Genomic DNA, 12,411 nt, shown 5'->3' on the forward strand with positions numbered 1-12,411 from the left:
CCTGTTTCCGATTCTGTGTCTCCCTCTCTCTCTGCCCCTCCCCCGTTCATGCTCTGTCTCTGTCTGTCCCATAAATAAATCAAAACGTTGAAAAAAAATTAAAAAAAAAAAGAATAATTGATTAAAAAATACATAATAGCCTGATAATAAAACTCCTGGAATACGTATCATTTATACATCATTTTTGGTATAGTGGTTTTGGGAAGAATGAAAAGCAAATCTCCCCTTTCCTGCCAAATATATAAATTAGTGGGTAAAACTAAAAGGGTAGGGAATTAAGTAATGCCTAAATATTTACAAAATTCTTAATTTATGCACAACCATAGCAGAGAACAAGGACTGCCTTTTATACATTCATAGTTAAGCGTTATAAGAAACAGCTCCAAGTAGAAAAAAGGCAAAAATCCAAATTTCTTAGCAGTAATCAATATTTTATAGCATCCAACAAAAAGCAACAATAAACATTTACCTTATGGATTAAAATTACTGTAAGCCAAAATACCAGAAAACATTCCCTTAAAATAAGTATTTTTTTTCCCAACTCACTTAAGTATCTATAGCAGTCAACTTTCTTCTGTATGGCTGTACAGAATCAGATGTTACACCCAGAAGTAATTGTGAAAAAGCATCTAGTAGTTCAAATGATTGTGGGGCCTCAAGGGGTAAATGAATTTCTGAAGGTAAAACTTGACTGTGGAAAGTCTGGAACTCATACCTTAGTCTTTTCATTGTCAGTTCACTGCTTACTTTTTCCTATGCTGAACACATTAGAAAGATTTACATTTGATTATTTGTCACTATTCACAAGGAGGCACAATCAGTCCTGGAAAATAAATAATAGAAAGCAAGGGGAAATAGTGTATAAAATTTAAGACCAACCAATCAACCAAATTATGGAAGAAAATTTAAGCCACAGACCAAACCTTGTAACCTGAAAAGAACCAAGAAAATAATTCTCACCCATTTAGTACCTGTTCTTTTACAAGACCTTAGGCCAAGATCCAATTTGACTCTGTTGAGACCCAGAGGTTATAGGACTAAAAAAATGGAGTGGAAGTATACAGTTAAGGTCAGATTTGGTTTTATTGGATAGCACAATCTATCCTGGGATGGCACAATGGACCTGTCTTTATTTGCTGATTGAAAAAGTCCAGCCATGGCCTAGCAATCATTTATATAGCAGTCACCAGAGGAAAGCAAACATACCCACTCTAACAATTCATTGGCTCTTGCCACCTTTTCTACAGCCTAAAATTATGATATAAACTGCTATTGAGGGTTACTTGCTTATACAAAGATGTTACTCTAGCAATTGTTGCTTGAGGGCAAACCTGGTGACTACTGGCAGAGGGAATACAAAAGTGAGCTAGCTTATACATGGGCTCCATACTTTTCTTAATTAACTGGAAAAGTCCCTCCAGCAGAATATTTGTTATTATAATTTTAAGTGTTCAAGGCTCAGTGTGTAACATGTGAAGATGCCAAAGATAAATACTGATAAACTGGAAACCAAATCTAAATAAAGGCCATTTTTTGATAAAAGACATTATCAGACATCACTATATATTCCACCCAATAATCTCATATATCAAAGCTTTTAGCTGTCTGGATTCATATGTGACTGTATTCTTTCCAGTATGCATTCTTTCTTCTTCCAGAGGTTGTTCAATAATGGCAGGTATGTTCCTGCCATAAAGTTCACATTGTTCTAGAAACTGGACACATTCTTGAATAACACTGTCACGAAGCACGATCATGTGTTTCGACATGTTTTCTAATAAGGACAGGAAGCATCTTTTGGCATAATACCAGGTATCAGTTCCCAGTTTCTTATGATAAGGCTCCAGGCTTTTGATCACCCGAGAAATACCAAAGTCATAATTTCCTTTGGCACAATAAAGTGTGCCTATCACCAAATTCACAATGCAGAGGTGGTAGATTTTCTTATCGGGGTCATCATAGGACAGCTGCTCTTCCTCCTTTTCAATCTTCCTCATCAACTCCTCAGCTTCTTCATTCTGACTGGTCATAATATATGAAACACACAGGTTAGCCAGCACAACAGCACTGACATTCAGGATGTGGTCATAATGCTTCTTGACTATGGGTTCATAGAAACCTATAGCTTCTTTGTATTTGTCTTCCTGCATGAACAGGACATGAGCCACGTTCAACTTCCACACATCATGGTCATTACAGAATTCCACAGATTTGCGGAAGATCTTTTCCACCATTGGATAATTCTCAAGGTTCCAGTAGATTTTGGCCTGGGCCATCAACACAGGAATGTACTTCTCCAGAGTGTCATCATATTCATTCACTGCCTTTTTGACAGCTTCGTCGTCTCTATGGTGTCTTGCTTCCTGTACTTGTTTGGTGAGTCTCCGGAGCTGTTCAGTCAGCATCCCTGCTAGCCCATCAAGCTTAATGAAAGCCTCTTCAGGGGCTGTCTGGCAGGTGATCAAGGCATCCAAGAAGTCATAGAGATAGGGTGTGAGGAACTTGTAAGTCAAGTGGGCATTCTCGGCCAGGACATCTGCTGCCAGGTCGAAATACTCATACTTACAGTAGAGCAGCAGCAGGTTGCCAAAGGTCTCCGGGGGAAAGGGGTTCTGTTGGAGCAAAAACTGTAGCTTTTCAAACCCTTCTGTAGGCCTGGCATCCATGTTCATTAGCGCCTGGTTGTGCAGGGTCACGGGGTCTAACTCTTCTTCTGCCCTAGGTGGCATGTCAGTGAGGGTTTCCTGGGCCACTTCATAGTTTCTCAGTTGGTATTCTATGGCTGCTTTGAGGTTGAAGGCTTCCACCAGGGCAGTCTGGTGAAGGACTAAGGTGTTGCCAACACTTCGAACATCGATGCCCTCAGTGGTCATGCCCACACCTAGCTCCGGGTGCTGGCGGATGCCACGCTCAATAATGTCGGCGATATGCTTTAGAGCCGAGGCATAGTGCCGGCTACTGTAATAGGCCAAAGCCAGGTTGTAGGAAAGGTCAGGCCGGTAGCCCGAAGCCTGGAGGGCCGCAAAGAACTTGGAACACGCGGCCTCATACTGTCCCTCCTTGTAGAGCAAACACCCCAGGTTAACCTGACCATCGGGCTCGTTCTCGCCCCCACTGTCCTCTCCCCCTTCCCCGCCCAGTAGCTGCTCCACCAGGCTCTTGGCCCCGGGCAGGTCGCCCTCGCTGTACTTGATCGCGGCTTGCAGGCGGAGGACGCGGTTGTGGTAGGCGGGGTTGTCCAGGAGGAGGAAGGCGACCCGGGTGGCCTCTGGATAAAGGCAGGCCTTGTACAGGGCCTGGGCCTGGTATAGACGGTACTGCTCCAGTTCCGGGTGCAGCTGGCCCAGCTGCTCATAGCACTCGGCCGCCAGCGCGAACTCCTGCAGGCGGTAGTAGCAGTAGCCCAGCAGCGACAGGCCGGCGCGGCTCCTCGGGCTCCGCTGGAGCTCGCCGCCCAGCAGCTGCACGGCCTCGGCGTAGCGCGAATCCCGGATGAGCCGGTACACGACGGCAGTGAACTCCCCATCGGGGATCTGCGCGCCGCTCAGCCCGGCCATAACCGCCAAGCTGGTGGTGCGTGCTGGTTACCACGGCAACAAGCCCACCGGAAACGGAAAGCTGCTCGTTCTGGGATTACTTTGTAATGGAATAAGCTCAATGGGAATAAAAAGTCATCACTGAAATTCCCGTTACTAATTTCGTTCTTGAAGACTTTAGGCTTCTAAGACCGGGAGTCCTGCAAGACCAAACAAACGCTTCGATGCAGTTGAGATACGAAAACTCCACTTCCCGGCATGCACCACTGCAGTCGCGCCGCAGTCGGGAACGCGCCCGCTCTGCCTGCTGGGAGTTTAGTCTCGCGAGACCGATTCACAAACATTGGGAGAGGGGGTTTCACAGCCCTGTTGTTTGTATGTTAGTGGGGTTTGCTTGGTGTCGTTTGCATCGTTTCGGTGTCTGACTCGGGAGAGGAAAGTTTATCGTCTGAAATCCCATGCTTGTCTTAGCTGTTTACGGTGCAGTATATACAAACGGTGTCGGTTCCTGTTTTGTGCTTGTAAATTAGTAGGAAGGAAAAGGTGGACTGAATCCTTGGTAGTGCCCTGAAATTAGAGTAGGTTCTTTTTTGAAGCCGCCCTGAGGGCATATTTCTAGGAAGTAATATGAAGAAACCAAAAGTCTATTTTTGTCGTTTCCACAGGTGGTGTAGCATAGGTTTTGTGAATCATAAATGGTACTGTGAGATCCTCAATTTTATTTTTGTTTATTTATTTTTCATTTGCTAGATTTAATTTAATTTTTTTTTGAGATCCTCAGTTTTAGATCCAAGGGTCTCCAATCCTCTCTTTTCATGAACAATTATTACTGAATAGATGGTGGCATTTAAACTGGGACTCCTGCCCTGGTCCTCTAACTTTCAGTACAAAGAAAAGACCATTCTTTCTTGATCTGCCTAGATCTCCATTGGTCTTCTTTTTTTAATGTTTATGTATTTTTTTTTAGAGCGAGAGAGCATGAGTGGGGGAGGAGCAGATAGAGAGGGAGACACAGAATCCGAAGTAGCCTCCAGGCTCTGAGATGTCAGCACAGAGCAGATGTGGGGCTCAAACACACCCTGAGCTCAAGTCGGACACTTAACTGACTCAGCCACTCAGACGCCCTTCCACTCCTCTTCTACCATTTGCATTGGCCTACCTAGTCCTTAAGATAAAGTGTCAAAAGCATATCTTTGCTATATACTTAAAGACTTCCATGCAAGTCCTTTATCACCCTCCTTTATACTTTTGCTGGCCATGCATCTTTTCTATATATAAATTTTAGACCCAACACCAGCGATATTTTATGCCATATTAGACCATTTATGCACATTTTTTCTAATCTTAATAACCACCCCTATATTCTACGTATTACATGTAAGGTAAGTTTTGCGTACTGGAAAGTTTTATGTTATTTGCCTAAGACCACAGAGCTAGGTAGTTAGCAGCTGTGCCAGGATATCCAACATCTATTTTCAGTAGGAAATAGCGACTGATAACTCATTCCATATATCCCTTATAGATGAGTTTCTAAGAGCCTAGTGTTTGGGGCCAAGTTGTATAATGGAAGATTAGTTTCCTTTCTCCATTCAACCAACCAACCAACCAACTTGGTGTGGTCAGTAGAAATTTGAGCTTCCAGATCTGAATTGCAGCTGTGAGCAGATGTTAGGAAGTAATTAGTGGGGGTGGTATAGCATCTAGTCGTCTGATAGATCTAGGCGGAGACTTCTGTAGGTGTGTGATTGTTCATAGCAGAAAACAACTGACTTTATGTACTCATTCAGTCTTCTCTCTTGCTGAAAAATTGGCAGCGCTGTGAACTTCCGAGTGGGACCAGAAGAGGAACTTGCCACTACATGAATACCAAGAAAGGAACAAACTGCGCACGTTTCAGAGTGTTGAGTGGGCCTCTGGTCCACCTAAGATACCCTGAGAACATAGCCAATGAGGATCACTCTAATTCTCCTCTAACACTTCTTCAACCCAATGTCTTGGTGCACCCTTTTAGGGCCTTCAACTCAGCAGGTATGTGGGTTGACAGAGGTTGGTTAGTGCTGCTCAGTAATTGAGGGTTGGGTGTGGGAGGATTTTCACCCTTATGGCTGCCTGACTACATTTGTCCCTTGGAAACTCAGGCTCAGTATTTAAAGATCCTTATGTATGAACCGTTACTTTGGGTAAGTTACTGTTAAATCAAGATAAGACAACAGAACTTAGAAATGGGAAGTTACCTTTTTATCTTTCGTCTGTCAGTCTTTCTTTCAGAGTTATATTTGTATCATGAAAGCGTTCACCTGCAAATGGTTTCTTGAAAAAATGTATGAAAAATAGAAGGACTATCTGCTCTCCTCCAAATTTCTTGGATCCCTTCAGGCATCAGTTGGGGTCCCCTGTTTGTGTTAGTACCTGTCTGTGAGTGTGGCAGCTGACGAGGGCAGGAGGGAGGCCGCTCTGTGTCTTCCCCCTTATTTCATGTGCTGCTGTTCCTGAGGCCTGGCTTGAAAAAAGGAGGACATTCGGCTTAGACAGATGGAGGGCAGGGTCATTTTCAAAATGTAATGAGTGCACAAATCACACTGTGAAATTGGCATGACCATCACTGCTGCTGTGATAGACTGACTTTTATTTAGTTATGATGGGCAGTTGGGGAATAGATTAGGTTTTTGGAGGGGGGAGGGGCCGCAGTGAAAGAAGGCCCTTTAATTAATGAGAGAAATTCTGGAAAGCAATAAATGGGGTGGAATATTATAAAATGTCATAAAAGACCATTTTGTTTCCAACAGAATCTTGAAAACTGGAGCATGTATCAAAAAGTAAATGTATCGTACCATTGCTAGCAATAAGAAAGCATTTGGTGGTTGCAATAAAATGATTTAGTGCCTTATTGAAAGAAACTAGGCTTTGAGAAAATGGAGTTGGACTCGGTGGATTTTGCTGCAAAGAGGAAGGCATGTTCACCATGTAGAAGAATTCCATTCAGGCAAAATGTGTAGGAGCTAAAAGCATGATGTTTGGTTCTTCATATGCTTATGTTTCTGCCTGCCAAAGCATGAGATGATCAAATCCTATTCTATTTGTACATATAATCTGTCTGGCATTCTCTTGTAAAACAGTTGGAAGGTATGATTTCTTATTTATCCTTTACGTGTGATCATGTCCTGTTGGTAAACCGGTCATTTCTGAACATCCCAACTACCACAGCTGTGGTCAGACATCTTTCTTGATAAAGGAAGACCTTCTGAAAAAACCACTTTTCAGTTGTTATTTTTTTTCCCTTCTCATTTCAGGCTATTTTCTTCAGGATGGCCAGTTTCAGGGGCTCAGTTACCTTGCTTCCTCTCAACAGTAAACAGGGAAAAATAATAAATTAGTACCAAATTGGTAATGTAATTGACTTTTAGAAGCATCCCTTCCATCTTTTAATACTTTTGGAAAGGTTGTATACCAAATCAATACTTGGGGAATGTATGCTCAGACATTTAACCTCATTATGAACTCTCTTTTTGCTGGTGGTTTCAGCTCTATTATTTTCATTAGATTTCTTTCTTGGATATACCTTATTTTTTTTATCAAGTAGCTTATATTTAGGTGCTTACAGTGTTAGCACTGTTACCTAAACTTGTCAGGGAGAACACAATAGCATTATAGTTTATAAATGGAGTTAGTAGGGAAGGCACAACTGTGGATACTGGTATTTGAAGAAAGCGATCCGCCATCCAAACAAAGAGCTACTCTAAGCCTTGTGTTTATACAGTACTTTCTGTACCAGGACCAGGTCCTGCTTTGCCTAACTTCCCTCATTAATCCTCACAGCCCTTCTGTGAATTAGGTTACTCTTATTTTTGGCCCCACTGGAAAACCACGGACTGCAAAGCACAAAAGGAAGCCTGTGGTTGCAGCAGCCCGCCCGCGGGGGCTGGCGATTGCTTAAGCTGGCCAGTAGGGGCCACACTGCACCTCTTCCCTCTCTCCCCCTGGGTACCTCCTCTCCAGTCCTTTGAATTGGCTTTGGATCATTTGCTGCAGTTTGTTCTAACAGAACAGGCACAATGGTGTAAGAATTTTAAAGTTTAAGCACCGAAGCCGTTGTGTAATTGTATGGCGTCAGTGTGGCCGGCAGCCCTGCATTGATGCGATCCCCCTGTGTAATTGCCCATGCAAATTCGAGCGGTCTGTAAGGGACGCAGAAACCCGCGTTTGGCTACAGATTCTTCTCCCCCAGAAAATCTAATAACTCGAAGAACCTTTTGTCATCTTTAAAATGCATCATGGACAGGGATGTCTCAGTATCCCTCTCATAGGGGCAGACATCACAGATCAAGGTTAATGGGCTAAATTCACAGCCAAAATTTAAATTGTAGGTAATCAGATGCATGCTTTCCTCTTTCAGACTTTAAATCACCCTTCACAAGAGAAATAAAGATTATTCCAGAGGTTTAGTAAAACTTTAAGCATTTTATTAAAAACCAAGATAGTTAGGTCTCTTAAAGCAGACTGTTTCAAACTCATGAATTAGTTGCCTGTGAAATTGCTTGCAATCCGTAATGTAGTATTACAATGAAACATCAGCCTGACAAATCTGTACAAAGCCAGTGACTTCAAACAATTCAGCTGAAGACATATTTCCCTCCTTTTGTGTAAAACAATAGTAATTAGGAAGCACATCCGGAGGGGATCCTTTTTAGATTATTGTATATCAAAATAAAATGGCAAAAGCAATTTTCTCTCATGGGAATGAGACTTAACAAAACCTCATCTCTTATTTCCGTACTATGCCCTTCCTTCCTCGTTCCCTCCCTTCTTTCCTCTCTCCTTTTTTTCCTTCCTCCCTTCCTCCCTCCCTTCCTTCCTTCCTTCCTTCAATTCATGTAAACATGATTTAATATAAATCTAAAGAAAACAAATTGAGGTTCTAATACACACATATATACATATAGAAAGTGAACACAAAGATAAATCATGGCCTCAAATAGCACATTTTTATCACAGAAAATACTTCATTTACCTAATAAACATATTTCTGTACCAGTGTATACATTGAACAACATTGGCATAGATACGCTGCACAGAAACAATTAATCTTTAGCCCTGTTGAGAGATGTGCCAAATATGCAAGAACATTCATAATTAAATTAGGGAAGATGTAACCCAAAATTGATAGCTGAGGAAAAGGTAGTAACGCAAACAATGTAAGCAGGACACCGGGCATTGCTGAACCTGTGCTCTTCGTGACATTCCCTGGACACGCTTCATCTTGTTTCTGTCCTCCCTGTGTTTTAATCTATTACTGCTCACTTATGAAACTTATGAAATTCTGGCTTTCTTGTAGCCAGACCCAACTTTTAAATTTCCTGCTACATTTGAGTTTTGGGAGTTCTTTACAGCAAGTGGCAGAACAGCTGTTTCAGAGACTGTTATTCTGAAGCAGACAGTGAGACTTCACAGCACTGGCATTGCCGGAGTTTTTAGGGTCCTAAATTAGGTTTTGTTCTGTTGTTTAATGAATTCTCTTGGAGTTTTTATTTTTTCTCGGCCAGACATTTTTCTTTAGATTTAAATCTTCCCTAACATGTTTAGATTTCTGTCTTGCTTGAAGGGAGTTTTTCCCACTATTACTGGGGGTGAGATGTATTTTACCTTTCTGTAATTCATTAAGAGTCAGCAGGAGAAATGGATTTTAAAATAATTGTACTGCAAAGTAAATTGAGCAGACTCTGTTTAATGACCTAAGGTAAGTGGATAAAGTATGATAAATTTTGATACATGAAAAAAGCAACTGAATTCTGTAGCATTAATATTAGATGATATGCTATTGCCCTAACAAAAATTTAAAGATTATTTCTAACCCAACCCAACGTGTATGCAAATATAAAATACCTGGAAATGTATAGACATCTCAGATTTTAGAAATAAAAAACACATGCAATTTTAATTTCACTTGATTCACTTTATAAATTGACTTCTAAATTAAACCAAGTGCCATTTATGGGATATCTAGCTATGAGATAATCTAAAGTTGTCCCTTATGAAGTAAAAGGTACATTTTTAAAAAGCTGTACTGACAACCATATCTTTCATGATCACTAGAGGCAGGCTCAGACATATATGTGGTAGGGGTGTTTTATATCTACCTCATATATGTAACTTTTTATTTTGTCTTTGGAGAGAAGATGACCTCTTTAGGTTTGTTCCTATTGTGTTTGAGAAGAGTAAGTAAGACAATTATGTGGAAAATATTTTAAAAATTAAATACAGGTTGGTCCTCTGTTGTAGAAGTGAACCGAATAAAGCCAGTGCTTTTATTTTACAGGTGCAAAACCCAAGACCTGGAGGGTCCCAAGAGAACAGGTCAAACTGGTGGCCAAGTTGGGGGCCAGGGCCCGTCTACTGTGCATCCTGTGGTGACCTTTGTAGTTTGCACGTGTTCTCTCCTGGCCAGTATCATAAGCTACATTGTGGGTTGTGCATGTGTTGTCTACATATCGACTACTAAGAAAATAAATAACATGTCTGAAAAAACATATCATGTGGAGAAGGTAGGATGAAGTCCTTTCAGCCATTAATGCCAGGAGCCCCAAGGAAGCAAACATAGTCTGGTCAGCTGAAGGTTTTATAAGAAGGCTCACATTTCAAATGCCTTCCTCCAGTAGGAAACAACCATTAATGATAAAGACTGAGAAAATGTCTCTTTATTGTAGGAAAGCAAAATATATAGATAATCACACATACCTCTCAGTCTTGGAAAATCATGCCTTATTTAGAAAAGGACTTGAAAATATCCCAAACACCCAAGTGTTCAGCCTCTCACCCCTGGGGTTGCACAGGGAGGGCGCTGCTGTCCTTTTCCACTGCTTCATGGTCTCCGAGGAATGGACCCATGGCATTAGTCAGCAGTTTCTGAATTTTGACCCACAATAGGAAAGATACCTTAAGACAGGAAAAATAGATGGAGGCAATTACAAACAGCTACTTGATTGATGGTTGACATTGTCAGGGCTCCAGTGTATGGCAGATTGCAATGGTGTTGAACTCCCCTTGCTACCAGTGGATGTTGCTATTGGCAACCGTGCAGTGAAGCCAATAAAAAGGCAAGAGAATGAGACGAAAGCTCAACCTTAGTGGAAGCCGTAGGGTTTGTGCTATAAATTATGTTCCCCTTAGCAATGTGTAGCATCAACGTTCAGGGCGGCTCGGGTGCTCATAGCTGCCTGCAGTCTCCATCGGACCCTGGGTCTAGTTTTATCATAAAGCACATGCTTTAAAATTTTGCTCTAGATAGACTGGCATCCGTCTGTCTGGGCTATTTATTTATTTACTTATTGTTGGGGAGGATAACAGATGTGGGTTCATCTCTGCCTCACATGGGCTGATTTTCAATTCCCGTTTGTGATATAAACATGGTGTGCCATAATAGCTGGAAACACCTGCAGTGCTTCTGAGCTGCAGACACATGACCCAGGTCTGTCCCCAACTCCACCCCCTCTTTGTTCCTCACCTGAAGGAGGGGAGACAGCCGGGCAGAAGCTATTTTCCTTTAGAGCAGAGCGATTCAGAAAACTGGCTTAATAAAATCCATAAATCTGATCAGCCTCCTCTTACCTGCTCTGTGAAGGCACTTTTTCCTACACTCGTTTTTTTCCTCTAGATTCTCCAGTCTTTGCTGCAGAGACAGCTGTAAATGGTGGCCAGGAACATGAATTTTTAGGTTCCCACTCCCTCCTCTCTTTTGTCAAACCCCTCCCTGCTCAAATAACTCTCTTTTCTAAGCAATTGATGACAGGATTCTGTATCCTTTTTGGGGTTAGAAGCACCATTTTTCTTTGTTTGGATTGATGTTTACCTGGCCTTTGGCAGTTCTCTTACCATCTGCCTCAGTCTCTGTCTTTTCTTTTTTGGGTGTCTTTTGCTTCTCATCCTCATCTTCCTCTTTTTCCCCCACTCTTTGCCTGGTTTATAATTTTCTTTGACTTTGTTTCTTGCCGCATGAAATCTTATGTCTTCCCTACAGATAGATACCTGTTCTTCCCTCTCTTTGGTTTTGGAACCTTCCTTTGCCCATTCTTTTTTTTTTTTTTTTAATTTTTTAAAAACCTTTATTCACTTTTGAGAGACAGAGAGGGGCACAGAGAGAGGGGAGACACAGAATCCGAAGCGGGCTCCAGGCTCTGAGCTGTCAGCACAGAGCCCAACGTGAGGCTCGAACCCACAAACCGTGAGATTGTGTCCTGAGCCGAAGTTGGATGCTCAACCGACTGAGCCACCCAGGCGCCCCTTTCATTTACCCATTCTTAAAACATTTTTGGAATGTCTACTATGTGCCAGGGAAACAATACTCCTTGTGTAACTTGGCCCCTATTTTCCTTAATATTTGAGTAGTCAAGTTAATAACTGATACTGACTAGTAACCATAAGAACAAAAATGATTTGTGAACTTTAGATTTTTCAGAGCTGGAATGGACTTCACCGTTCATCTAGTCCAGGGATGTCCAACTCCTTGGAGCTCCTTTACGGACCACCATGTCTGTAACCAAAGAGGAGAATTTGCAGGTTCTGGGTCTCCCAACCTGGCTTCAAACAGAGAATTTCAGCTCTTAGATGTTTTATATCTCGGAGATTCCTTGTAAGATTTTTTTGAACAAAGAGTTCTAAGGTTAAACATGTTTGCAAATCACTTCCTAATGTAATCTCATTCAGCAAATGAGGAAACAGGCTGGGACAAGTTAGGTGTTTTGTCCAAAGTCACCCAATGACTGGTGCCAAAGCCAGAGTCGTAGGTCTAGCTTCTAGTCCAGCATTCTTTGGACAAGTCAAACCATGTCCTCAATCTCTCAGGTCAAATGGGGAGCAAAGCAGTTTTCTAGTCATTGCATCG

The 12,411-nt window shown here is 42.0% G+C and overlaps 1 protein-coding gene and 1 long non-coding RNA gene across 2 annotated transcripts; one reads left to right on the top strand and one right to left on the bottom strand.

The window, feature by feature from the left end:
* Positions 1-1,059: 1,059 nt before the first annotated feature.
* On the bottom strand, positions 1,060-3,572 carry LOC121030752 (tetratricopeptide repeat protein 30B-like). Its single transcript, XM_040475478.1, has one exon. The coding sequence runs from the start codon at positions 3,555-3,557 to the stop codon at positions 1,560-1,562; it is 1,998 nt and encodes a 665-aa protein (XP_040331412.1). The 5' UTR covers positions 3,558-3,572; the 3' UTR covers positions 1,060-1,559.
* Positions 3,573-5,926: 2,354 nt separating this feature from the next.
* On the top strand, positions 5,927-8,970 carry LOC121030755 (uncharacterized). The gene is made up of 2 exons (XR_005790394.1): positions 5,927-7,861; positions 7,930-8,970. It is a non-coding gene; the product is annotated as an uncharacterized LOC121030755 (long non-coding RNA).
* Positions 8,971-12,411: the final 3,441 nt, after the last annotated feature.

Source organism: Herpailurus yagouaroundi, unplaced genomic scaffold (assembly GCF_014898765.1).
Source record: "Herpailurus yagouaroundi ecotype Mexico unplaced genomic scaffold, PumYag 140, whole genome shotgun sequence".
Classification (NCBI taxonomy): domain Eukaryota; kingdom Metazoa; phylum Chordata; class Mammalia; order Carnivora; family Felidae; genus Herpailurus; species Herpailurus yagouaroundi.

Coding starts and splice junctions, on each gene's coding strand:
- LOC121030752 (XM_040475478.1), bottom strand. CDS start 3,557: ATGGCCGGGCTGAGCGGCGCGCAGATCCCCGATGGGGAGTTCACTGCC.